General features: G+C 35.1%; 1 protein-coding gene across 5 annotated transcripts in view; it reads left to right on the top strand.

Annotated features, from left to right (window-relative positions):
- Positions 1–26,795, top strand: part of WASF1 (WASP family member 1) — a 61,698-nt gene that overhangs the window by 23,237 nt on the left and 11,666 nt on the right. For all 5 annotated transcript variants that reach the window (XM_044757546.2, XM_044757548.2, XM_070496391.1 and 2 more), the window contains exons 2-3: positions 19,184–19,344; positions 26,244–26,378. In XM_044757546.2, coding sequence (XP_044613481.1) covers positions 19,212–19,344; positions 26,244–26,378 — 268 coding nt within the window. In that variant the 5' untranslated portion in view covers positions 19,184–19,211. The remainder of the gene's footprint in view (positions 1–19,183; positions 19,345–26,243; positions 26,379–26,795) is intronic.

Below are 26,795 nucleotides of genomic sequence, written 5' to 3'. Positions count from 1 at the left end.
TTTTGCTAGAGGAAAAGGTAAATGTTTCATCCATTGCTAGAGTGTAAAATGCCAATATTAGTGTATTATTTTAGTAATGTGTTTAACAAACTGAAAGAGGTTTCATCTTATGTTGGGTTTCTGGTGTCTCTGGTCATTCTCTGAGCCTTGCTTTCCATGAAATGAGGAAGCTAACTATTCTCTCTTTAATCTGGATATTCTCTGTAAAGACTCTACTTTTGGTCTGTAGTTGCAGTCTGAGAAGGACATTAGTATTTTAAAAACATTGTAGTCTTAAATCTGTTCAGGGTAAAAGAGTTCAGAAATATTTTGGTCAAAATGAGGAGAATTCACAATAGAATTATTCTGGGGCGTCATTTTTTCTCATTAGTAAATCCTCTTTCTAGTCTTTCTCCCTGGTTTCCTGTTCCATCAAACTTTTTCTTTTGATAAGCATTCATCTGCTGTCCCATTTTCCTTATTCCCTGATAATGAACGTATCCCATTTTGCTTGGTATTCCACCAATTTTTCTCATAAATGTTTCTCTTTTTCCAAATATACCCTTGATGCCCTTTTAAATTTAATTTTGTGCTACTGCATCCCTACGCCTTCTCTTCTTATAAAAACTTGGCCTATCCATTTGACTTTGGTTGTACCTTGCTTCCTTTATTCCTAGAATTCATGCCTCTTGCCAGGAACCTAAAGGAGGAGGTAGAAGGAGTGCACAAGAGCCAAGTCTTCTAAAACACCGTGCTCAGACTTTGTTGTGCATCCTAATTATCTGGGCATCTTGTTAAAAAGCATATTCTTAGGAGAAGTTCTGGGGTAGGACCAAAATGTTGTGGTTCTTACATGTTCCCAGGTGATGCTAATGCTACTACTGATGCTAGTTTAAGGACTACACTTTGAATTAGCACTATTATAGAAGGTCTAAGCCAGAAGAAAGTAGTTAGAAAAATTATCACTTTAAAGGAGACTCATTCTTAAATGATGATGTGATTATAAATGCTGCCTTGCTTCTGCAATGTAAGGACACATCGAGAAGACAACCATCTATGAACTAGGAAGCAGGCCTTCACCAGACATCTTGATTTTGGACTGCCTTAATCTGCCTTGATCTTGGACTTTCCAGTCTCTAGAACTGGGAGCAATCAATATCTGTTGTGTATAAGCCACCCAGTTATGGTATTCTATTATAGCAGCCTGAACAGACTAAGACAGTAGTTTGAGTAAGAAGAGATGGAGAGGAGACAGACATCTGAATAGAATACCTTCGTAATTCTTAATATTGCTAGAATCCTCTTATGACTTTTTGAAAATTGTGATAAAATATATGTAACATAAAATTTACCATTTTAACCATTTTGAAAGTTACAATTCTGTGGCATTAAGTACATTCACATCTTTTATCTTTTTTTGCTGAGGAAGATTAGCCCTGAGCTAACATCTGTGCCAGTCTTTCTCTACTTGTAACGTGGGTTGCTGCCACAGTGTGGCTAACAAGTAGTGTAGGTCCGTGCCTGGCATCTGAACCTGCAAACTCAGGCTGCCAAAGTGGAACGTGCTGAACTTAACCACAACAGCACAGGACCAGCCCCTTTTGTAACTTTTTTAATGGACTTTTTTATAGCATTTTTAGGTTCACAGCAAAATTGAGCAGAAAGTACAGAGTTCCCACATACCCCCTTACTCCAAACGTGTACAGCCTCCCCCACTATCAACATCCTGCACCAAAGTGGTTCATTTGTTACAATCAATGAACCTACCTTGACATATCCATTACTATTCAAAGTCCATAGTTTACATTAGGTTCATTCTTGGTGTTGTATATTCTGTAGATTTTGACAAATGTGTGATGACATGTATCCACCATTTCAGTATCATACAGAATCCCCTAAAAATCCTCTGTGCTCTGCCTGTTCAGCTCTTCTTTCCCCCACAACCCTTGGCAACCAGTGATTTTTTGCTGTCTCCATAGTTTTGCCTTTTCCAGGATGTCATATGGTTGGAATCATACAATATGTAGCCTTTTCAGATTGGCTTTTTTCTCTGAATACAATGCATTTAAGGTTCTCCATCACTTGATAGTGCTGGAGAGTACTCCATTTCTTTTTAGCACAGACTAATACTCCATTGTTTGGGTGTACTGTACTTTATCCATTCACCTGCTGAAGGACATCTTGGTTGCATATGCTTATTTACCATCTGCTGCATATATCTTTTTTGGTGAAGTGTCTGTTTAGATCTTTTGCCTAATCTTAAATCAGGTTGTTCTTACTGTTGAGTGTTAGTTCTTTATATATTTTGGATAACAGTCTTTTGCAAATATTTTCCCCCACCTATGCCTTGTCTTCTGTATTGACAGTGTCTTTTGCAGAACAGGTTTTAATTTTAATAAAGTCCAGCTTATCAGTTATTTTTTCATGGATCTGGCCTTATATCTAAAAAATAATCATCAATCTTAAGGTCATCTAGATTTTCTCCTATGTTATCTTCTGAGAGTTTTATAGTTTTTGCATTTAACATTTAGGTCTGTGATCCATTTTGAGTTAGTTTTTGTGAAGGGTGTAAGATATCTATGTCTAGATTGTTTGGTTTTTTTTTTTTTGGCACGTGAATGTCCACTTGTTCCAGCACCACTTGTTGAGAAGACTATCTGCTCCATTGTATTGCCTTTACTCCTTTGTCAAAGATCAGTTGACTGTATTTATGTGGGTGTATTTCTGGGCTCTCTGTTCTGTTCCATTTGTCTGTTTTTCTGTACTTTTGCGAATACCACACTGTCTTGATTACTGTAGCTTTATAGTAAGTCTTGAGGTCAGATAGTGTCAATCTTCCAACTTTGTTCTTCTTCAATATTGCATTGGCTATTCTGAGTCTTTTGCCTTTCCATATAAATTTTAGAATCACTTTGTTGATAGCCACAAAATAACTTGCTGTCATTTTGATTGGGATTACAGTGAATCTGTAGATCAAGGTGGGAGGAGCTCACAGATTGATATGATCTATCTCTCCATTTACTTAGTTCTTTGATTTTTTTTTTAGAGTTTTGTAGTTTTTCTCATATATATCTTGTATGTATTTTGTTAGATTTATATCTAAATATTTTGGTTTTTTAGATGCTAATGTAAATGTGTTTTTAACTTCAAATTCCAATTGTTTATTGCTGGTGTATAGAAAAATAATTGAGTTTTGTGTGTTAACCTTGTATCCTGCCATCTTGCTATAATTGCTTATTAGTTCTAGGAGTTTTTTGTTGATTCTTTTGGATTTTCTACATAGATGATTATGTCATCTGTGAATAAAAACAGATTGCTTCTCAATCTGTATACTTTTTATTTCCTTTTCTTGTCTTTTTGCATTAGCTAAGACTTTCAGTACAATGTGGTAAGAGGGGACATCCTAGTCTTGTTTCTAATCTTGATAGGAAAGCTCTGTTTCCCACAGTTAAGTATGACGTTAGCTGTAGGTTTTTTGTAGATTTTTTTAATCAAGTTGAGGAAGTCACCCTCTATTCCTAGTTTGCTGAGAGTGTTGGATTTAGTCAGATGTTTTTTCCACATGTATAGATATGATCATGTGATTTTTATTCTTTAGCCTGTTGACATGATGGATTACATTAATTGATTTTTGAATGTTGAACCAGCCTCCCATAACTGGAACGAATCCCACTTGGTCATGGTATATAATTTTTTTATACATTGTTAGATTCACTTTGCTAATTTTTGTTGAGGATTTTTGCATCCATGTTCATGAGAGATTGATCTGTAGTTTTCTTGACAAGTCTTTGTCTAGTTTTTGTATTAGTATGATGCTGGCTTTATAGAGTTAGGAACTATTTCTTCTCTACCTTTTGTTTTATGACCTTTGAAGCAGGAAATGTGCGGTCTGCCTGATACATCTTAGTTTTTATCTTGCTTATTTTGAGAATACTGTACAATGAAAAAGTTAAAATGTGATTAGGTTGGAGTAGACTCTCACAAAAGAGTAATCATGAAAAAAATAGGGGAGGTGAAGCAGAATTCATCTCCTTATGTTCTAGGATCTGTCCCCCAAAATAGAAAATTTTTTCGTTATCATTTCTGATGTTCATATTACTTTTACTCTTAAAAAACATTTTTAATGTATATATTTAGTGAAGTGCCCAATAATAGCTTCGGCTATGTCAATGAGAGAGGTAGAATTCTGAATTTCACCACTTGTACTCTTTCAAAACTTAATAAACTTTACGTTTATTAAGTTCAGTTGGTGGTAACAAAGTCCCCCCGTGTGTTTTGTTTTAGACCCATTTTCTTTATTTGCTTATGTGTGTAATACATATTAACAGAAGATTTCCCTTATGGGCTAGGTTCTTGCTGGAATATAGTCCTTCCATAGAGGTCAGGTTAAGGCTGGGCCATGGTTCTTGCTGTCACATAGCCTGTTCATAGAGGACAAAGTAATGTTGTTCATCTGAGTAAATAAGAAATCTGGAATGCAGACATCTTTGTAATAATACATTGAAAATGCATTAAATGCAATCTGTATTATATTGTCTTTTATTAGGCGTATATGCAACAAAATAAAAACACTGAAAGATGTGTTGGGGAAAAAAATAGAATTTAGAAAGAAGAGACTTAAGTCTCTGTCTATCAGTCCATCTTCCTTGCTGTCAAACAGTTTGTAGAATCCCACTTTCACTAACCTTTTTCCAGTTAGAGAAGAGGAGATTTCGTAGCTTCTCCTAAAATTTACTTTTGGAACTCAAAAGAATTACTCTCATTTTTTTTGCTCCAAAGGTACCCTTAACTCTTTGCCTGCCCCCACCCTGCCGTGGGCCCTTAAAACAAACATATATATTATTTACTCAACAAGAACAAAAACATATGTCCATACACAGACCTGTACAGAATGTTCACAGTAACTTTATTTGTAATAGGCAAAAACTGAAAATAAGTCAGATGTCCATCAATGGATGAATGGATAAATTATGATATATCCATACAATGAAATATTACTCTTTGACCCTAAAAATGAATAAATTATTGATGTATGCAACAACATGGAATCACAGAATCATTAGGCTGAATGGAAAGAAGGCAGGCAAAGACGAGTAAATACTTTATGAGTCCACAGTTCTACAACAAGCAAACAAATCTATAGTGACAGCAAGTCAGTGGTTGCTTGTGGACATCAGTAGAGGGAGGAACTGCCAAGGGGGTACAGAGAAAATGTAAGGGGTGACTGTGGTGTTTTCAGTGTTAAAACTGACCGAACTGTATGCTTTAAGTATGTGCACTGTATTAATTTTGTGTTGCTCCTTAATGAATTACCACGCATTAGCAGATTAAAGCAACTCTTATTAATTATCCCAAGGTTTTGTAGGTCAGAAGTCTGTGTCCACTTAGGGTCCTCACAAGGCCAAAATCAAGGTGTTGACTGGGCTGCATTGCTTTCTGGAGGCTTTGGGGAAAAATCAGCTTCCAAGCTCATTTAGGTTGGCAGAATCCAGTTTCTTGTAGTTGTAGAACTGAGGTTCCTGTTTTATTCCTGGCTGTCAGCCAAAGGTTGCTCTTAGCTCCTAGAAGCTTCTCTGAGATCCTTTCCAAGTGGCCCCGTTTGTCTTCAAGCCAGCAATAATATGGTGAATCTCCCTCATGATTTGAATCTCTGACTTCCTCTCTTGCTGTCAGTTGGAGAAAACACTCTGCTTTTAAAGGGCTCAGTGGTTAGGTTAAGCCCACACATATAATCTCCGTATATTAAGGTCAGCTGATTAGTGACCATAATTACATCTTCAAAATCTCTTTTAACAAGTAATGTAATATAATCATAGGAGTGGCACTTGGGGCTGGAGATCCGAGGGCCATCTTAGAATTCTGCCTGTCATGTGTAGTATATTGTGCTTCAATTATACCTCAATAAAGTTTGTTTATATATTTTCTAGGAATAGGACAAAAAGACACAATAATAACAATAACGGTGATAATAAATGCTTGCAAGGCATTGATTGTGAGACTCAAATAAGATGTAGATTGATTTTTCTTACTGATTGTATTCAGCATAGCATTTCCATTTCCAAATCAGGGACTATAACTAAAATATTAATAAAATATCTAACACCTTTTCTTCATTTGTATTTTCTTCCACCTGTGATGAGAGGAAACTGTAGAAAGGTGAGGATGTAACTAAGAATCAGTCATAATAGAAAAGAGGTGATTTTGTATGTTTCACAAGTTCTTGACTCAAAATTGTGATTAATGAATATTGTGATTTAATGTGTCTACAAATCTAAATTTAATATTTTTAAGTCCCTATTTGTTATTTAAACTTGTACAATAGATGAGTTAGTGTAGCTCTGTATTTTGTTGATCTTGTTATTATTTAGACCAATCTTGAAATACTTGAGTTTATAGAATTCTCACATTACAGAACTCAGGGAATATGTTTCTATAGCATGGAAAAGGTTTTATCTACTCATCATTTACTTTCCAGAAAGGATTAAATCAAGAATAATTCATTTAATGTTTTATTATAATTACGTATTATTTAATGGCCAAAGATTTTAAAAATTAAAATTTTGGATAGGCTAGATGAAATTTTAGAATAAAATGTGGTTAGTTTTGTTTGGATCATCAAATTATTAGTGTACAAGTGTTAGCGAGGATGTCAAACAACTGGAACTCTCATAAATTCCTGGTGGGTATATAAATTGGTTCAAGCACTTTAGAAAACTATTTAGCAGTATTTAATAAGCCTGTACATATGCATGTGTATATGTTCCCTATGACCCCACAGTTTACAGTTTCCAGTCATCCCACATGTACTCCATAATAAACAATAAAATCTCTTTAAAATCAAATGTTTGTGATCTCTTACTCCTTCTTAAGAAGACTTGTCTTCATTGAATATCAAAGTTCAAAATCTTCAATTTGATTGCATTCTTTGTCTTTTATTTCTACCTTTGTGTTCTTTCAAGCAACTTTCCTTATTTTTTCTCTCTCATTCTTGACTTGAAATATCTTGTCTCCTTGTCATTTTATCCATTATGGACATCAGTGCTGTCCAGTTGAACTTTCTGCAGTGATGGTATAGTGTTCTGTAACTATGTTGTCCAGCATGGCAGCCACAAGCCACATATGGCTATTGAGCACTTGAACTGTGGGTAGTGTGACTGAAGCACTGATTTTTAAATTATTCATTTAATTTTAATTTAGCTACATGAGGCTTAACAGTTAATGTATTGGATAGCATAGGTCTATATCAGTATTAGCTTCCTTAAACTCTTCAGCTTGTTTTGATTTCATTCTTTCTGCATACCTAATAATTTGTCTTACCCTACTTTTAGACCTTAGCCATATGTTAATTTTTATTAATTTTAAGTGTTTGGCGTATCTTTGCTTCCTGATTATCTTGTAAGCTTCTGGGTCGTGAAGGTATTTTACTTCTTTCATATCTCTTTCACCACCTATGTTTTGGTCATAATACATAATCTGAAAATATTTGTTGAAGGAGGTAATCATCTGGGAATTGGGGAGCTTCAAAATACCATTGAAAATCTTTTAGGGTATTGTGAAATTTGGGAGGCTAATTTGTCAAGAATACAAAATGGAGTTCAAAAATAGTAACAGATTAAGAGTAAAGCAGTAGATTAAAAATCTGGAAACTAAAATCTAGTCTTAGCTTTGCTGTTCATTTTGTGAATTTAGACAAGTTTCTTAACTTTTTCAGATAAATTTGCTCATCTACAAAAATGAGAGGAGAATTAGTTGGTTTTTAGTATCTCTTCTAGCTTAAGATTCTTAAAATAGGTAGGCTTTTCTGAGTTGAAAACTATTAACAGTGGAGATTAATGTTGATACTGGTTTTATTTTATATTTAAAAAATGTTCGAGAAAGTATGTTGAAATGCCCAGTTTGAAATGCCAAAACACTCCTCTGTGTAGTGAAATGCCAAGAAGGAAAAATTATGTGAAATTCTCATGAGACTGTGAGTGGACAGGAAAATAGCAAACGAGCTTCTTTGTAGCCAACAGTGAATCCAACTAAGGAAGAATAAAGCTATATTTAAATGATTGTGTATTCCAAGTAATTAGTTAACAAATCCAGGAATAAGATTTAGGAGAAAGTGTCAACATGTTGTAATGAAGGAAACAATGAATTGGAAGTCAGAACTGAGATCGTTATCTCTGCAGTGCCAATATTTAGCTGTATGATCACATGTGGTAGAGTTTCAAAGGGTATTTACTTCTGTGTGACATAGCATCGTCTCCTGACACCTTCAGGACCATACCATAAACCAAAGTGAGTACCCCTACTCTTTCAAAAGACCTAGAAATAATTCCATTATGCCTCATATCACTGTTTATCTGGGTCAGCTGGCAGAAGTGCATGCCTTTGTTTTCTGTTATCTTCTGAACGCACATCTTCATACTGCTTTGAACAGCCCCTCATCTGACACATTTCTCCAAATTTCCCAAATCCTTCCACTGTGTTCCGAAGAGCTTCTGCCTCTGTGACCTGCAAACTTCCTTATATATAGTTATTTTCATCCTCTTCTCCAAACTTAAACCCTCCGTCTCCTTGCCTTAACTGATAAGTGGCTGGTGCCTAAAATTAGTTTCATCTGTATGCTCTTCTGTGGGCGTGCTACCTATATCCATATATCCCACATATATTGAGTTTGGAGAAGATGTGGGTCAGTATCTTCTTTGCTTCCTAATGCTGCTTGCATATCATTTTTCCCCACTTTAAAATGAGTCAGAAGGTACTATCAATTCTATCTCTCAGCAATGTTGGTGAGAAATCATAATAGTAGTTATATTTATTATGTGCTGACTGTGTGCTAGGAACTTTTGTTTCCAGCTTTATTGAGATAGTTGACATACAACTTTGTGTAAATTTAAGGTGTACACGTGATTTGATACACATATATATTGTAAAACGATTACCACAATAAGGTTAGTTAAAACATCCGTCACCTCACATAATTACCTTCTTTTGTTGTGAGAACATTTAGGATCTACTCTAAAAACTTTTGAATATATAATACAGTATTGTTAACTATAGTCATCGTGCTGTACATTAGATCCCCAGGACTTATCTATCTTATAACTGGAAGTTTGTACTGTTTGACCAACATCTCCTCCATTTCCTTCAACCCCCAGCCCTTGGAAACCACCATTTTACTCTCTGTTTCTATGAGTTTGGCTCTTTTAGATTCCACATATAAATGAGAGCATACAGTTTTTTTCTTTCTCTGTCTGACTTATTTCACTTAGCATAATGCCCTCAAGGTCCATCCATGTTGTCGAGAATGGCAGGATTTCCTTCTTTTTATGGCTGAATAATACTTCACTGTATATATACACCACATTTTCTTTATCCATTCATCTGTTGATGGACACTTAGGTTGTTTCCATGGCTTGGCTATTGTGAGTAATGCTGCAGTGAACATAGGGGTGCAGATAGCTCTTCAAGAGAGTGATTTCATTTCCTTCAGATATATGCCCTGAAGTGGGATTGCTGAATTGTATGGTAATTCTATTTTTAATTTTTTTGAGGAACCTCCACACTGTTTTCCATAGTGGCTGCATGAATTTACATTCCCGCTAACAGTGTACACCTCCACATCCTCACCAACTCTTGTCTTTTTGATAATAGCCATCCTAACAGGTGTGAGGTGATATCTCATTGTGATTTTGATTTATATTTCCCTGATGGTTAGTGATGTTGAGCATTTTTTCATGTACCTGTTGGCCATTTGTGTGTCATCTTCAGAAAAACGTCTATTCAAGCCATCTGCCTGTTTTTAATTGGAATGTTTTTTGCTGTTGAGTTGTATGAGTCATGTGAACTCTAGTTACAGAGTACAGAGAATAAGAACAATGTAGGGGACCAAAGGAGTTAAGGGGATTAAAGATTTCTCCTTTGGGGTGAAATAAATAAAGGAGGCATATGTCATATAGGAGAATAATGAAATACAAGGAAAAAATAAAAAGAAAGGGAAAAAAAGCCACTAAATGCTCTCTTACCTTCTCTATTAGTTTTGGCTTTAAAAGCCATCATTACCCCACAACCCTGTGCCCCCAAACACCATTAAATTACTCTCTCCGTGTTTCCAATTACCTGGTTGTACTTAATAGTCTTGGTCATAAATCTCTTCCTAATCCCATAGATTTTGTGGATAGGGAATAAAATATTGATATAGTTGATCTGCTTCAGAAATAATTTTCAGTTTTTGGCTGACCATAGAAAGTTTCTCATGCCAAGAATTTGGGTCTCACCCCTACATCTAATACGTCATTAGTCCTGTGGATTCTACCTTCAGGATGTCTTGAATTGGTATGCTTCTATATCACCATCAGCTAGTCCAGATGACTACTATCTCTGTCACCTGGTTTATTACTTCAGTCATATTCCAACCGGATCTTTTAACTAGCCCACCTGCATTTATTCTGCCATTGCCCACCCTCTCAGTTATGCTTCATAGAGCAATTAGAATGAATACCCATTTCTGATCTTGGCATTCTTTTGCTTAAAATCTTTTGATGGCTTCCTGTTAGGATAGCATTGAAAATCTTCAGTATGACCTTCAAGATCCTACTTGGCCTGATCTTCTGCCTCAGTCTCTGCTCACTGTGGACCTACTCTCATATCTGCCAGTGCATCAAGCCCCTTCCCAGTTCAGGGTCTTTGCATATGATGCACCTTCTGAGTTAGAATGAACACACACACACGCACGTGTTCCAACTGCCCCAACCTAGCTAGCTAACACCTAATAATCCTTTTGGTCTCAATTTAAATGTCATTTCTTGAAGGAAATAGATGTTTTTATAGTGCCTAGGACTTTTACTTCATTGCACTTATCATAAGTATAATTATATACTAGAGTTTAGCTAATTAATCCATGGGAGACTGTTTTTGCTCACTGCTTTACCATCAGCACTTAACACAGTGCTTGAGTCGTTGGTGTTCAGTAAATGGATGGCTAGATGAATGGGTGGATGGCAGTGTGTCAAAAGTGCCATGTTTGTTATAAAGTACAACATATTTGATAGGTAGTTTTTAGAGGTATTACTTTTTAATAGTATAAAGAACACTTGGTCCTGTTTTTCATATAGTTTAATCTCCGTTTCTGGTTTACATACCTCAAATTTCAAATAAACATTCTTAAACCACTAAAAATAACGTTGGAGTAATATTATGCTTGTGTAATTTGACAATTAAGTTTCAGTAGTGGTTATATTAATTTAAAAGAAACACATATTTTCTTTGAGAATAAAATGGAGTCACATAATTACTGCTATCTAGTGGATCTTATTACTAACTTGACCATACTGAATCCTGTTTCCAGTCTATAGGTGTTTAATAATATTTACTGTTTGATTAGCATCCAGTTTTCTTCTTGAATCTAATAGTAATGTCTATAATGAATTGCAGAATATGTAGCTTATTTCTTCATTTCTTTTTTACTTTGTTCATATGGCAGTGTGTTCTTTTCAACCTTAGCCTATCAAAATTTAATACTTTGCTATTGTGACTTGAGATGAAAGATACAATTATCAACCTATTTATTTATTTTTGGTAAAGATAGCACTGTTCTTAGGGCAGATTCTTTCACCAAGGGTCAGAGCACCTCAAAGCAATCAAATAACTAGAAGTGTTCACATGATTAATGGCTCTTTAGTCCTGTGAATGCCTAATTTGGCTTTGTCATTAGTTTGTGTATAGAATTTTAGAGATTCATGAGTAGTGAGTAGTTTTAAAGTTACTGCTCATAACAAAGGGGAAATTTGTTACTTTTTTGTGTTCCTGAGATTGTTCTGCACAAGTTTATATTGTTTCACTGGTAAGTTCAGTTATTTTTTATTTCAGTTGTTTATTTACAATAATAAAACAACTTGGGATATATACATTATAGATTTAGGGGGAAGGAAAATTTTAAAAATTCTGTTTTTGATATACTTTTAAACAATTTGTATTTGTAAAATTAAATTACCTTTGTTAAAGACCTATGGTTTTGCATAATTGAAATAAGTATTTTTTAAAATTAAATTTGATGTATTTGTTAATGTGAAATTCTTATTAAAGTATTTAAAATATTGAAATTTGTTTTTATTAGAATATTTTATTCTAACCTGTTCCCTTAGGTCACATAATACAGTCCTTTAGTTTGAGTAGTGCTGTTATGAAAGTTTAAAATTCTATTTCTATAATTTAACATAAACTTTTCTTTTCTGTTTTTTGAGGAAGACTAGCCCTGAGCTAACATCTGCTGCCAATCCTCCTCTTTTTTTTCCTGAGGAAGACTGGCCCTGAGCCGACATCTGTGCCCATCTTCCTCTACTTTATATGTGGGTTGCCTACCACATTCATCCAAACCGGTGAATCCCGGGCTGCCAAAGCAGAACATGCACACTTAACTGCTGCACCACTGGGCCGGCCCCAAATTTTTCTTTTTTAATGTGTCATTTAAAAAATTCAGAAATACCCTTAAATGATGATACATTAGTTTCATTGACATATGAGTGAGTATAAGAAATTAATCACTTGTCATTGGTGAAATAATAAAATACTTTTAATTCTTATGCTCTTTATATAACCCATAAAGCAATTATTAACTATAATTATTTTATGACAGGTTTTAAAAACCAACTCTTTAGTTTTCCTCGGAATTGTTAACTAAAGGAGTCCTTTAAACATTTTAAATAGATTTTTAGACCATTTTTGCATTCTGAAAGTGAGAATTTAGGTAATTTATTTTTCTGATTTCTAAAGCCATAAAATCACTAGAATGCTTGAGCCATGGTTATTTTTAACACTTTATATATTGCTTTATATGTTTATACAAATAAATATGTGTGTGTATATACACATACACATGTACATAAAGTCTCAATTTGGATCAACAGAAGACATTCTGAAAATAACTTAGAGAACATACTGATATTAATAGTCACCAAAGTATATTTTTAATTTAGAATTCTGTCAAACATTTTCCTGTGGTTAGTGTTCAATAGTTTCATTTTTGTTACTCTTCTAAAAGATTATTTTCAATACATTAATTTAATGTATGGTTTATTTAATGTAGAAATTAAATTTAATGTATTTAATTTTTATGATGTCTTAAGCAGTATTGTAGCTAATTTTATTTTTAATTTTAAAATCTGCATGGATTTAAAATTACACTCATGAAAAGGTTATTTAAATTAAAAAACAGATTTATTGAGATTTTAGTTAAATTACTTTATCTTATAAAATAAGTTTAAAAATCTGCCCCTTTTGGGGGCTGGCCCCGTGGCCGAGTGGTTAAGTTCGCGCGCTCCGCTGCAGGCGGCCCAGTGTTTCGTTGGTTCGAATCCTGGGCGTGGACATGGCACTGCTCATCAAACCACGCTGAGGCAGCGTCCCACATACCACAACTAGAAGGACCCACAACGAAGAATATACAACTATGTACTGGGGGGCTTTGGGAAGAAAAAGGAAAAAAATAAAATCTTTAAAAAAAAAAAAAAACTGCCCCTTTGGGAGATGTAGTCTTTAGTTTTCGTAGTCTGATAATGTGTTGATGTTTGCTTCAATAATTGACTGTTTAATTGCTAAGAACCCAGGAAAATATATGAAGTAACCTAGGAATTGTTTTAGTGTTATTGCATTGCTGTTTTTGCAAAACTCAGTTACTTTTATAACCACATGGGATATACAATAGTTGGGAAATTTTTGTTTGCTATGTTAGTATCTTTAGTTGTGACCTGAGAGACCAGATTAACAATTTTATAAAGTAGTTATTCTATGTTTTAGCACATATAATTTAGCTTTCTTGCTAAATAAAAGATTTTTATCCTCAAATAGTCAAGTTAGGCAATGGTGGATTAAACGATGTTAAAATATATTCAATTGGTTCATGCTATGCAATATATGTGTGTTTGTTTTTTTTTTTTTTGAGGAAGATTAGCCCTGAGCTAGCTGCTGCCAATCCTCCTCTTTTTGTCGAGGAAGACTGACCCTGAGCTAACATCCATGCCCATCTTCCTCTACTTTATATGTGGGACGCCTACCACAGCATGGCGTGCCAAGCAGTGCCATGTCCACACCCGGGATCCGAACCCTCAAACCCCGGGCTGCTGAAGCAAAATGTGCAAACTTAACCACTGTGCCACCAGCCCGGCCCCATATGCAATATTTTTTTATTGCATTTAAACAGAAAGTGTATCATGTGTAATATTTATAAATATTGAAATGAATTTGACTTCATTTTTGCTTGCTAAATAAATTATAACTTTTAGCATTTAGGATTTTTTTTCCATCCTTTCCCAGTCTGACAAAGGATCCTGTTTTAAAGGTGTTGAGACCTCTCTAAAACAGTCAGAAATCAGGCAGTTTTCTCAGAATTTAGGAGATGAAGTTGTTAGGCTTTATTTTACTTTTTGCCACTAAGACTTTGATAGTTGAGTTAGATAAATGATCATTATAATCAGCAAGGAATAAGACAGAGAAATAAGAAAAAGAATCTAGTATTGAAACCAAAGTAAAAGGAAAGAATGAGGAGAGTTTTTCTCTCCAAAAAGCTTTGTATTTTACCTCAAGGCACCATTTTAATCACAACAAAAGCCATTTCTTTTGAGATTAGGATAATATTTTGAAACTACTGTGTATGCTGTACAACATTCCTCTGATCAAAATTTGTCTGACTGCTGTACCCCAGACGCTGAACTAGCCCCTGAAGATGCAGAAATGAGTAAGATATGATCCATGCCTTCTCATAGGAGAACAAAACTAGCAAGTCTATGATTCCACAATACAAATAGTAACATACTATTTTTCTCAAATGTATTTCTTTTCTATGCACGTAGAAAAGAGCAGCTCCTCAGGATCACAGTTAAATAGTTGCTTTAGAAAGGTAGGGGTGCATGTGTGTGTGTGTGTGTGTGTGTGTGTGTGTCCGTCCTCTCTGCTCAATAACCTAAGGAAATTTTTTTTTTTACCTCCTTATAGTTCATGGATTGTTTTATCCCCCTGTATTTATCAGTCAACTATTGAACAGCTACTGCTTTCTGATTTTTGGAAACATAAGTTGAGTAAGGCAAACTTTTTGCCCTCTGGGAGCTCTCATTCAAGCATAGATATGTAAACATATAAGTACAATACAGAAGTGTGTAATCATTGTATTTAGGTAAATGCATATATGGGTCAGAGTTATGGGTGCCAAAGAGTAAATGGTTATATCTGCCTGGGAGATTCAGTAAGGCTTCAGAAAAGAAGTAATAGTTTAGTCTAGTCTTGAAAGATTAAGCGTTCTCTGTGACGATAGGAAAGGGAAAGGCATTCTAGATGAGAACAGCGTTAGAAAAGGCAAGACTGTACAACAGTAAGGTGTGTTTAGAGTGATTAGAATATAAGGTAGAAGGAGTGTAGTGAGAAATGAGGCTAGGAGAGGGGCTAATCCTGAAGAACTTGGTATATGATGTTCAGACTTTTTCCTGACAGCAAGGAACCATTGAAGCGTTTTCTTTGCAGGAGAATGACATTAACAGATTCAGAATTTTGATAATATTTTTAAAGCTGTGGTGTGGGATGGATTGGTGAGAGTGGTGATACAGATGGAATGGCAGGGAGAAGCTGTAAGACTAACGACAGAAGGTCTACTCTAACCAAGTGTGAGATGACCAGGGTTTGAGTTAAAGCAGTAGAAGTTAGAAAAGGAAGGTTGCAATGTGAGAGATGTTAGTGAGATAGAATTAGTAAGCCTTGATCTCCCATTGGATATGGATAGGAACTGCGGCAGAGGGCAAAATTGAGGATGATGCGTAGATTTGAAGAGAAAATACTATGAGTTTAGTTTTGGACATACTGAGTTTGAGGGATCTAATGGAATTTCCATGTGCAGATGCCAACAGACAGTTGCATATATGCATCTCCAGCTTAGGAGAGAGATTTGAGCTGGAGTTAAGAATTTTTGAGTTATTCAACAAGTATATATTTAACATGGTTTTATATGCCAGGTATGTACCAGATACTCAGCTAACTATGAGGAACATAATAAATGAAAAAGAAACACCTAACTGTATGCTCTGAAGTGACATGTCTAAAACACAAAGCTACAAGAAGGTTGAAAGGAAAAGCTATATCTTGTAAACAGAAATGAAAGGAAAGCGGGTGTAGCTATATTAATATCAAACAAAGTAGTCTTTCAGGCGAAAAAACCCAACATATTACTAGAGGTAAAGAGGAAACTTTACAGTGATAAATGTACTTAATAACATAGTCTCAAAATATATAAGTCATATGGAGAATTTGACAAATCTGTAGTCAGAGTGGGAGACCTTAACACATCTCTCTGATAGAACTAGAAGACAAAAAATCAGTAAGGCTATTCAAGATTTGGGCACAATTAGCAAATCTAACAAATGGACATATGTAGAACATTGCAAACAACAACAGCAAAACGTACATTCTTTAAATATAATTGACTATATGCTAGGCAATGAAGTAAGTATAAATAAATACATCTTAAAGGATTGAAATCATACAGAGTGTGTTCTCTGACCTCAATACTATTAAACTAGAAATTAGTAACAAAAAGGTAACTAGAAAATTTCCATATGTTTGTTAATCAAAATAATATACTTCTAGATAACCGAGTCAAATAAAAATCACAATGCAAATTAGAAAATGTTTTGCAGTGAACAATAATAAAATTATTACATATCAAAGTTTGAGAGGTACAGTTAATATATGCTTAGAGGGAAATTTATAGCTTTAAACCCATATGCTTGAAATAAAGCTGAATATCAATGAGCTAAGCGTCTGTATATCAAGGAATTTTTAAAAAGAGTAGCGTATTAAACACCACAAAGCAGTGTGGTGCTTTTATAAAAAACAAACATTTGATAAAATCAACATCATTCATGATAAAAATAAATAATAAATCAGCAGTAATGAAATAGCAAGTAAACATACAGTAGTGAAATTCACTAAAGCCAAAAATTGGTTCCCTGAAAAGACTAGTAAAATTGGTAAACCCTTTGTGATAAAGAAAGAAAATTGAGGATGCAAAGCTAATATAATAAATGAAAAAGGATATTTTATAATCTTATAACCATAGGAAGACCATAAGGAATTTTTGATGTCAATAAATTAAAAATTTTAGTTGAAGTAGGTAAATTCCTAGAAAATACAGCTTACCAAAATTAACAGAAGTAGAGAATCTCAAAAATTCTATGACAATTAAACCATCCATGATTTTAAACTTCCCACAAAGAAAACTTGAGGCTAAATGGTTTCATAGATGAACTGCACCAAATATTTAAAAAAAAAATAGTGCGTATCTTATACAAATTCTTCCAAAGAATAGTGAAAGAGGGAGCATATCCCAACTTGTTTTATTAGGTCAGCATAATCAATACAAAACAAACAGAAAAACCTCTTGAGGACATTACATGAAAGGAACATAATGGACCAATTTCTCTCATGAACATAAATGCAAAAATTATGAGTTGCAAAAATTACTAGACATAGTAACAAATCCAGCTCCAGCAATATATTAAAGAAGAAATATAATCTCCCTATTTTGAGGTCAGTTGTTTGTTTCACTTTGTACAATTTAAAAAAGGTTTCATATTATAAAGAGAATGCTGAACAAATAGGTCAGAGGAGACAAATTTCACGCGAAAGTTTGTTTTTAAAGAATATTGTGGTTTTTTTTTTTTTTGAGGAAGATTAGCCCTCAGCTAACTACTGCCAGTCCTCCTCTTTTTGCTGAGGAAGCCTGGCTCTGAGCTAACATCCGTGCCCATCTTCCTCTAGTGTATACGTGGGACGCCTACCACAGCATGGCTGCCAAGCAATGCCATGTCCGCACCCAGGATCCAAACCAGCGAACCCCGGGCCGCCGAGAAGCGGAACGTGCGAACTTAACCGCTACACCACCGGGCCGGCCCCTGTTTTTAAAGAATATTGTTAAGTAATACTTCAATGCAATTATATTTATCCAAAACTTTTTATTTGGTAGTCATTAAAGCTCAGTAAATAATAAATTACTTCCTTCAGTAACCATTGTTTACCAGTAGGTAAGTATAGGCAGTCCTCACTTTGCATGGTAGTATGGGACCCAAAAAGTGACCAAATGAGCCAGAACTATGCAAAACAAATCTTAATAATCAATGAGAAAAATTACAGTTCCACAATCTTTAAAAAATTTTGTCAAAACGCTAAAAACTACTATGTTCGTTATAAACTTATAGGGAAATGAAAAAATAGTAGAACTAATATTAATTTAGTGCAGTGTAGTAAAAAGCATGAGAAACAGTATTAAGGTGTTTCATTTCTTTGTAAAAAGCTTATCAAGAATAGTTTGTGCTTTCCCTTCTCCTTGTCTAACAGAATAACAGAGCTAGCAGTGAGCATCCTTTCTGTGTCTTGGCAAGTTGTCTTACTCCTCTCTACTAAATTTGGATCCATTTTCAACATTTTATCCTTTGCACTTTCAATGTAATGAAATGTCTCTTGAGAGTTCCTTTAATGTGAAGTTTTTCATTGGTGTCACTTCCTCTGGGACATCTTCCTTTTTGTCACAACTACTTTCCTCAGTTATATCAATAAGTTCACCTTCACTAATTCCTTTTGTTTCTTAGCATTTCATTTTTCGTTCAAAGAAAACTTGTAAAAGGAATTGTAAAGTTTCACATGGCTTTATCACTGGCAGGCTGGAAGGTAACCTAGCTACGTGCTTTGCGGTCTTTAGGTGAGTTGAATAGCAGCTGAGGAGTGACCAGTCACCAGCTGACTTTGAAAAGAAATGACATGTTGGGTCACTGATCATGGTGTGCATCTCTTGTTAACATAGTGATTTGTGGACTGACGTGCTAGCAAAAAAGTTCCTATTTATGCAGTTACTCACAATTAATATACTGTGGTAAGTGAAATTGGAAGCATGTTGTTGGGGGACTGGTGTTATTTGTGCATATGTGAAGCTTAGCATGGGAGGACTGCCTGTAATTCAAAGAAGGTTGAACTCTTCCGTCAGTTAAATAAAGATCTGATCAGTTTTGATGCGGTTGAGGTTGTAGAAGGTTAACGAGATCAGTTTCGACTCATTCAGTCAGGTGATTCCATTTCATCATCTTATGCTAGCAAATATTTCATTATTAAATATGGAGGACAAGGTCTGACTCTGTGTTGGTTGAAATTAAATAATGTTAATTTATTGTTTGATTTCCTTCAGGTGAACTGGCACAGAGGTCCATCTCAAGATGCCATTAGTGAAAAGAAACATCGATCCTAGGCACTTGTGCCACACAGCACTGCCTCGAGGCATTAAGAACGAACTGGAATGTGTAACCAATATTTCCTTGGCAAATATAATTAGACAACTAAGTAGCCTAAGTAAGTATTTTTGTATCAATTAAAAACGTTACTCCTAAAGCAGAATGTTATGCTTTAGAGTATTAAGAAGATGTTCTTGTGATTAATTGGGGGAGGCAGGTGGCAGGGTGCGGGTTATATTTGGTGAGGAGAGTACAAAATTATCCTGAAAATTTAAGTAAAATTTATGAGTTTTAGAGTTGTTTCTTCTTCCCCTGCATGTTTCCTCTGGGAAGGGGAAATAAGGACAGAATCTTTAGGAACAGAATCACATGATGGATAAGAATTACTGAGATTGCTTTTAAAATATGATTTGATCTATGAAAGGTGGGGCTAGAGTTGTACTTTTGCTTGCTTGTTATCACTGTTTACTTTTTTAGAGACTTCAGCTATTTGTGTTTTGGGACACTGGTATCTCTCTCTTTAAATATATTTTATTAGTGTAGGGAAATATTTTTATATTTTCAAATACCTAAAAGTGAAAAGTGTAGGATAGTCACTAGTCGGAGGATTGGGTTGGTCAAGTGAGTTGTCTGAAGGACATTAGGGTATCAGTCAAGAGTCTGATATGCAGCATGATGTGAAAAAATGGCAAGTGAACCTGGCTTCTGACAGACAAAAGGCAAGCAGGTTGGCCAGATAATAAAGGTCAGTGAAAGGCGCAGGTACGAGAGGAGGAGACAGGCAGTGTGTTCCCATTATAAGATTACAAAACAGAGCTCTAGGTTAAGGAATTAAATTATTTCCCATTATTCTAAATTTAATGTTAGAAAATTTAAACAGTAAATCTAGCCTATCTTTTGAATTAAGAATTAGCTTTTTTTTGTGAGGAAGATTGGCCCTGAGCGAACATCTGTGCCAGTCTTCCTCTATTTTATGATTTATATGGGTTACCGCCACAGTGTGGCTTGACGAGTAGTGCTAGGTCTGTGCCTGGGATCCAAACCTGCAAACCCCAGGCCGCCGAAGCGAAGCACGCAAACTTAACCACTACACCACTGGGCCAGCCCCAAGAAGTAGCTTTTTAATAAGACATTTAGGGGCCTGCCCGGTGGCGTAGTGGTTAAGTTTGCATGCTCTGCTTTGGTGGTCTGGGCTTTGCGGTTTCGGATCCCAGGCATGGACTTACACATTGCTTGTCAAGCCACGCTGTGGTGGCACGCCACATAGAAGAACTAGAAGGACTTACAACTAGGATGTACAACTATGTACTGGGGTTTTAGGGAGGGGAAAAAAAAAAGATTGGCAACAGATGTTAGCTCAGGGCCAATCTTCCTCACCAAAAAGTACACTGTAAAAAAAGTAAGACATTTATATTTCATTCTGGAGATAAAAGAAGATGATCTTGGCTTAGATATATTCTGTAAGTAGTCTTAGATTTATGTTCTCATCCATATCCTGCCACATAGATTGTCCTTATAGATAGGATTTGCTCTTCTTTTTCTTTTAACTTTTGTCTTTTCTTTTTATAATTGAGTACTTATCACAAGATAGAAGTTGTTAATCTGTTTCAAGTTAGAGAATTTGGACGTCCACATTTGTAGCTAGAGCAAGATAAAAATTTAGCTTTGAATGCCCTTGGTGAGAGTACTAGAGTTTTTACATTGCCTATGAAATAGTTTGAAGAATAAATTAAAAGGCTGTTAATTTGAATTTGACTATATTCCTTGTCCTTTTTGATGCTTCTTTTTTTCAGTTTAGTTACGGACAGTAAATCACTAACGTATTGTTTACTTGTTTCTTCCTTGTGAAAGTCAGTATAGAATGTACTTGAGAGACAAATCAAAATAGTCCTAGATATTGTATTAACATGATTAACTCTATTGTTTAAAGACATTTGCTGACTTTTTTTGTAGTCTAGCACTAATTTGAATCTAAAATAACGAATTCATATAAAATTTATATATACTGCAAGTACATGAGTTTATCAGCATGTTAACATTAAAATACATGTTAAGAGCATAGAAATGAGATTAATAAATTTGGTTAAAATATTTCTTAAAATGAATTTTGGATTTAGTACTGGCATCTTGTTTTAGGTATATTCCCAATGTAGAATTTAGAACTAATATATGATTAAGGGTGTTAATTTGCAGTACTAACTCTTTTCTTACATAGCCTAAAGGTGAAAATTTAAGGAATTTTCAAGTCTGATATAGTCCATATAAGCAATGTTTATCAGCAAGCAGATGGTCATGTTGTAGCTAAACTCCGAAAATAGAAATACATTGTAAAAATGTAACTAAAGTAGGTTTTTGACTGCTTCATATTTGGAATCAAACACTATACATAGGCGTTTTGTAAGCAGTTTGTAGAGATTCAGAAACAAAGAGAAAACCATAAAATATTGTAGCAAGATGTAACAATAGTTTACGGCCCTGGAATTAAGCTCTCTGGCAGCTTTCCCACTTGCCATAGTTGAGAACCTGGAATTAAATTTAAAAGGCCTCTAGATAGCCAGAATAAACAAGCCCATGCACTAAAGGCTATGCACATAAACGAGCCAATTGATCCCTCTCTCAGAGCCTGTTTACTTTTACTTTGATAGTTCATACAGGTTTGATGATGTGGTTTCCAAACATTTATGCTTCAGAGCATTAAAAGAGGAGATTTGGGAGAAGATAATAGAAGCAGGCATTACTGAAGCCAGCCAAAAGAAGTAGTTGACACAAACGAAGAAGTGACATAAAAACTGCAAAGAGGCTATTTAGTGTGAAAACAGATATTCTTTTGCATTTCAAGGCTGTTTTCTAGCCTGGGACATTAGTTGATTTTCATAATCAATTCACGCCTATAAGTCCTCAAGAAAAGGTTAAATTAAGTTTAATTTTGTATTCTACTGAAAACAGGGAAACTTAGAGTAGATTTTACATCAGTTTCCATCCAAAAGAGTTAAAATAATAATTAATGCATTAAACAATCTCTGAATTACTTTGAAAACTTGGCTTTCCAAAATAGTTGTAGGTAATTGAGCTTTTCACTTTGGTACTATTGTTGGCACCAACAGTGTGCTGGAGAACACGGCAGTGAAGGTAAACTTGCCGGGCTCAGCATGGCATGGCTTCAGCCTGAACATCTCCTGTCCTCTTCACAAAAATGTACATCCCAGTTTTTTTCATAGTAGAACACAATTCTGTTTTATAGTAGATAACTACTGAAAACCTAGAATTCACTTATATAAGTTTCCTCTGCTGTACAAAGATTCTTTCCCATTTTATTTTTGTCTTAACTATCATTGGGACTCTAATTACCTGAGGGATCTTTTACCGTTCTCTCTTCCCAAGGCCTTTCTCTTGTTGAATATAATCAGTTCATGCTGCCAAGATGAGCTTATAGAGTCTACTTCTTGTTCTCAAACATAATGGATAGATAGCAAGGTAGATGGGTAGGAGGATGGATAAATAGATTGACTCGATAAGACATTAGATACTTAGACAATGAACAGATAACACTGAATACTTTGCTGTATGATAAAGCTACATTTTCTTGTCCCAAAAGAGCATACCCCATTTAGTTGAAGAGTTGAATATGGTGAATATTGAAACCATTCTGAACAGTGTGAACATGCATATAATTAAAATCATGAGTTTTAGATTATAGGAACTGAGAAAAGGGAGATAAACATAGGGTGAAGTCATTAGAGGAGGCTTGCTGAATGAATTATGAATTGAATCAGGCCTTTAAAGGAACAAAAGAATTTGGAAAATGGAGAGGGATGAGGAAGGAAGGCATTTCAACTTGCCTAAAGAATTAGATACATAGAGGCAAAAAAAATATATAAGGGGGATTAAAGGGACCAGTGAACTGGATAAATATGGTGGAGACTGATTATGGAAGACATAGAATGTTAGATGAGAGGATTTAGATTTTTACATCATAGATAATGAAACCTTGTAGGTTCCTGAAGAGAGAAGTATAATGTAAGATTAATTGAAATTCAGATACATACACAGTCAATTCTACATTGCAAGCTTTCTTCTTTTCACCTCTCTCTAGGAGGGAAGGAGGAGGTACATTTGGAAAGTAAGAGGGGATATGAAAAGAGAAAGGATAGGATGTTTATCTTATCCTCTGAAGTACTTTGGCACTTAAACTCGTGGTAGAGGGCGGTGCGAGGGGGCAGGGGTGGAGCACAAACTCTTTTTAAAAAATCTGTTAAAAAACTATGAGCCCTCTCTCCAGAAAAATGTAAATGCATTTAAACATCCGCATATAATTTCAGGTGGTATACAGACTGTTAGTTTAGGATCCCTGTTTAAACTAAGCTCTTTTAGGGATGAGATTCTCTCTGCCATCTCTGTATCCCTAGCATTTGCATCCCTAACGTTCTTTGAGTAAATGAATAACTTTATACCTGTGTTTTCTTCCACTTGGGATGCTTACCTTATCTGCCAGAGAAACTCGGTGTCTCTGGAAGTGTCTGAAACACCATCCCTCACCCACAAGTTAGGTGCTGTGCTTCTTTCTCTGTGCTCTGTGGCTCTTATTTCATATTGCAATGAGAGCTGCCTGTTGTTGAGCTGCTACCCTGTATCGCTGCTCTCCCAGGCCCTTTCTTCACTGTGTCACCTTTTCCTATACAGTCATGAGTTGCACAGCAGTGGGGAAATGTTCTGAGAAACGTGTCAGGTGATTTCATTGTGTGAACATCATAGAGTGCACTTACACAAACCTAGATGGTACAGCCTCCTACACACCTTGGCTATATGGTACTGATGTTGAGGGACTTCCATCGTACATAACGTCGTTATGCGGCCATGACTATAACTTCTTTTTGAAGCAGGTATTTTTGTCCCTATTTTACAGGTGAGGAAATTGATACCAAGATCTCAAAGTAAATGGAGCAAAGATTTGGACTTATTTATTAAATGGCTTTTCGTATTTGTTTAAATATCTGTTTTCTCCTCTGTTCAAAACTCATCAGCGGCAGACACCTTCTAATGATTTCTGTATCTCCAGGGCCTGATACAGTGTCTGGTACATTAGACATCTTCAGTCAGTTCATTTTCAAGAATGTATTTGAGTGAATGAGTATATATATAAACTATCCTTTTCCTCTTAATTTATTATAGAGAGATTAAAGTTCTGATTTTTTTTTTTTAATTATAAAATCTTCTAGAACAGGAGTTTTATGTTTTACTTTTTGATGTCTTCAGTAGACCATACACCTACCTACTTGGCACAGAGTGAGTCCTTAGTAAATGTTTGTTGGTTTAACTGATAATATATTGAAATGCTTTGGAAAAAACTGCAGCATTACTCAAATATAAATGGGTGTGATTAATGAATTCATTTAATAAATACTTAGTACTTCTCTGTCACAAGCACTGTCTCAGTAGAGCTTACTTTTGAGCTAGACTTAACCTAGACAGTGTGTTTGGGTCTAAAAATGTCATGATTTAGGAAAACCATCACTTTGTGTTGTTGTTGAAAGGTATAGATAGTAATTGACTCATTTTTATGTTTTAAGTTTGCATTACTTAATATGTTCTAAATGCACTTGAACATTTTTTCATTATAAGTTGTCTAAAACTTCTCCCTGGCTTATTTAGTAATAGAAATTTCTATTCTTTTTCTCCTTTTAGAATAGGATTATTTTGACATATGCTTTTCAGTAATGGAAATTTGTATGACTAGAGAAATACAGTGATTTTAGATTTCTGATGATTTTTTAAGAAACTGGAACAAGAGAATGTAAAATAGTCTCTCATGAATTTTCAGAATCTTTTTGGGCATACCTGAGACAGGACTTTTGAAGAATGTGGGATTCTGCCACTTGGCCTGAAATTCAGTTCTAGTGTAGAGTCTATTTATGAATGCTGATTTAGGATTAAAAGACATATTATTTGTATGTACTTTTACATCGTAATCTTTTCTAACCTTCAGCAGGTGGGTAAATATGGATAAAGCAGGTAGAGTACCTCCATTTTAGACAAGTCACCTTGCAAGAATGGTAGCACTGGCATTTTGAACCAGATTTCTCAGAGTTTGTGCTGTTTTCCCACTCTGTCACCATTGGACTGCTTTAGGCTAGGATTTAAAGTTTAAACTAGTTCCGAATACAGTCATGTGCTGCGTAATGATATTTTGGTCAATGATGGACCGCATATACAGTGGTGGTCACATAAGATGGTACGAGATAGCCTAGTATGTAGTAGGCTATACCTCTTAGGTTTGTGTAAGTACTCTAGGGGGGAGGAAATTTTCCTTTACCCTTCTGGGCTCTTGTGGCTGGTCTCAGAATTAAATTGACGTGAGACATATAACAGGAGAAAAACAGAAGTTTAATAATGTGTATACATGGGAGAGACCCAGGAAAACCTAGTGACTCGCCAAAGTGGCAAAGCCCTCACCTTAAATACCATCCTCAGGTACAGACAAAAGATGCTGGATGTGGGCAGAGTCAGGGACTTCAAAGGGCAGGAAGGCAATTCACAGGTAGGGAAAGGAGCAAATGTTTGGAAAACAAGTGTCTGGCCACAGAGAAACAGAAGAACACAGAAGAGAGCCCAACAAACAGGCTTTTCTAGGTTCCTCCCTGTCTACCACCCAGTTCATGTTATGCTAAGGTGATAGCTTGCTTTCTGAGACAGGTTTTTTAATCTAAATTCTTCTAGGCAGTTAAGGGGGAGGTAACAAGAAAAACTTTCTGAGTCTTTTGTTTCTTAATAATAATCAGCCTAAAATAATCCTCATGTTAAAGAGACACATTTCGAGGTGGCAAATTTTGTTCTTCTGTACATTCTGTGATGTTCACACACAAAATCTCCTGATGATGCATTTCTCAGACTGTATCCCCATTAAGTGACACATGACTATGAATGCCAAATTCATCAGGACGACACTTGTAAATGTTAAATTGTTTGATGTTTATCCTTTATCATGTTAGATTTTATGGTATATGTTTCACTTTTGCTTAGGTAAATATGCTGAAGATATATTTGGAGAATTATTCAATGAAGCACATAGTTTTTCCTTCAGAGTTAATTCATTACAAGAACGTGTGGACCGTTTATCTGTTAGTGTTACACAGCTTGACCCTAAAGAAGAAGAATGTAAGTTTATTCATATTATAATTTCTTTCACATATATATTTTAGGTTAGGTGAGATGAGTGATATATTTAAGAAAAGTATTAAACTTGAATTTATTACAAGTCTTTTTTACCCATGACCTTTGGTGTACATGTTGTAATAAATCAATAAATTGTCTATAAATGCCATTAGCATGACTCTCCTGGCTTTTCTTTTCTGCTCTTTTTTTCCCCCTCTCCTTTTTGTATACTAAATAGCTCTTAATTTTTTGACATGAAAAAATTTTTAGCCAGACTTTTCTTCCATTCTCTTTCTTTTTTCTTTTCTCCCTTATAATTTATTTGTAAACTTTTAGTAATAAAAATTATTTGAAAATTACCAGAAATCTTAGGTTTGATTCTGTAAGAATGTAATTCCTTTTAATATGCTTTTGTGTGTG

The sequence above is a fragment of the Equus asinus genome, chromosome 24, assembly GCF_041296235.1.
Source record: "Equus asinus isolate D_3611 breed Donkey chromosome 24, EquAss-T2T_v2, whole genome shotgun sequence".
NCBI lineage: Eukaryota > Metazoa > Chordata > Mammalia > Perissodactyla > Equidae > Equus > Equus asinus.
This window is presented reverse-complemented; position numbering and strand designations above follow the sequence as displayed.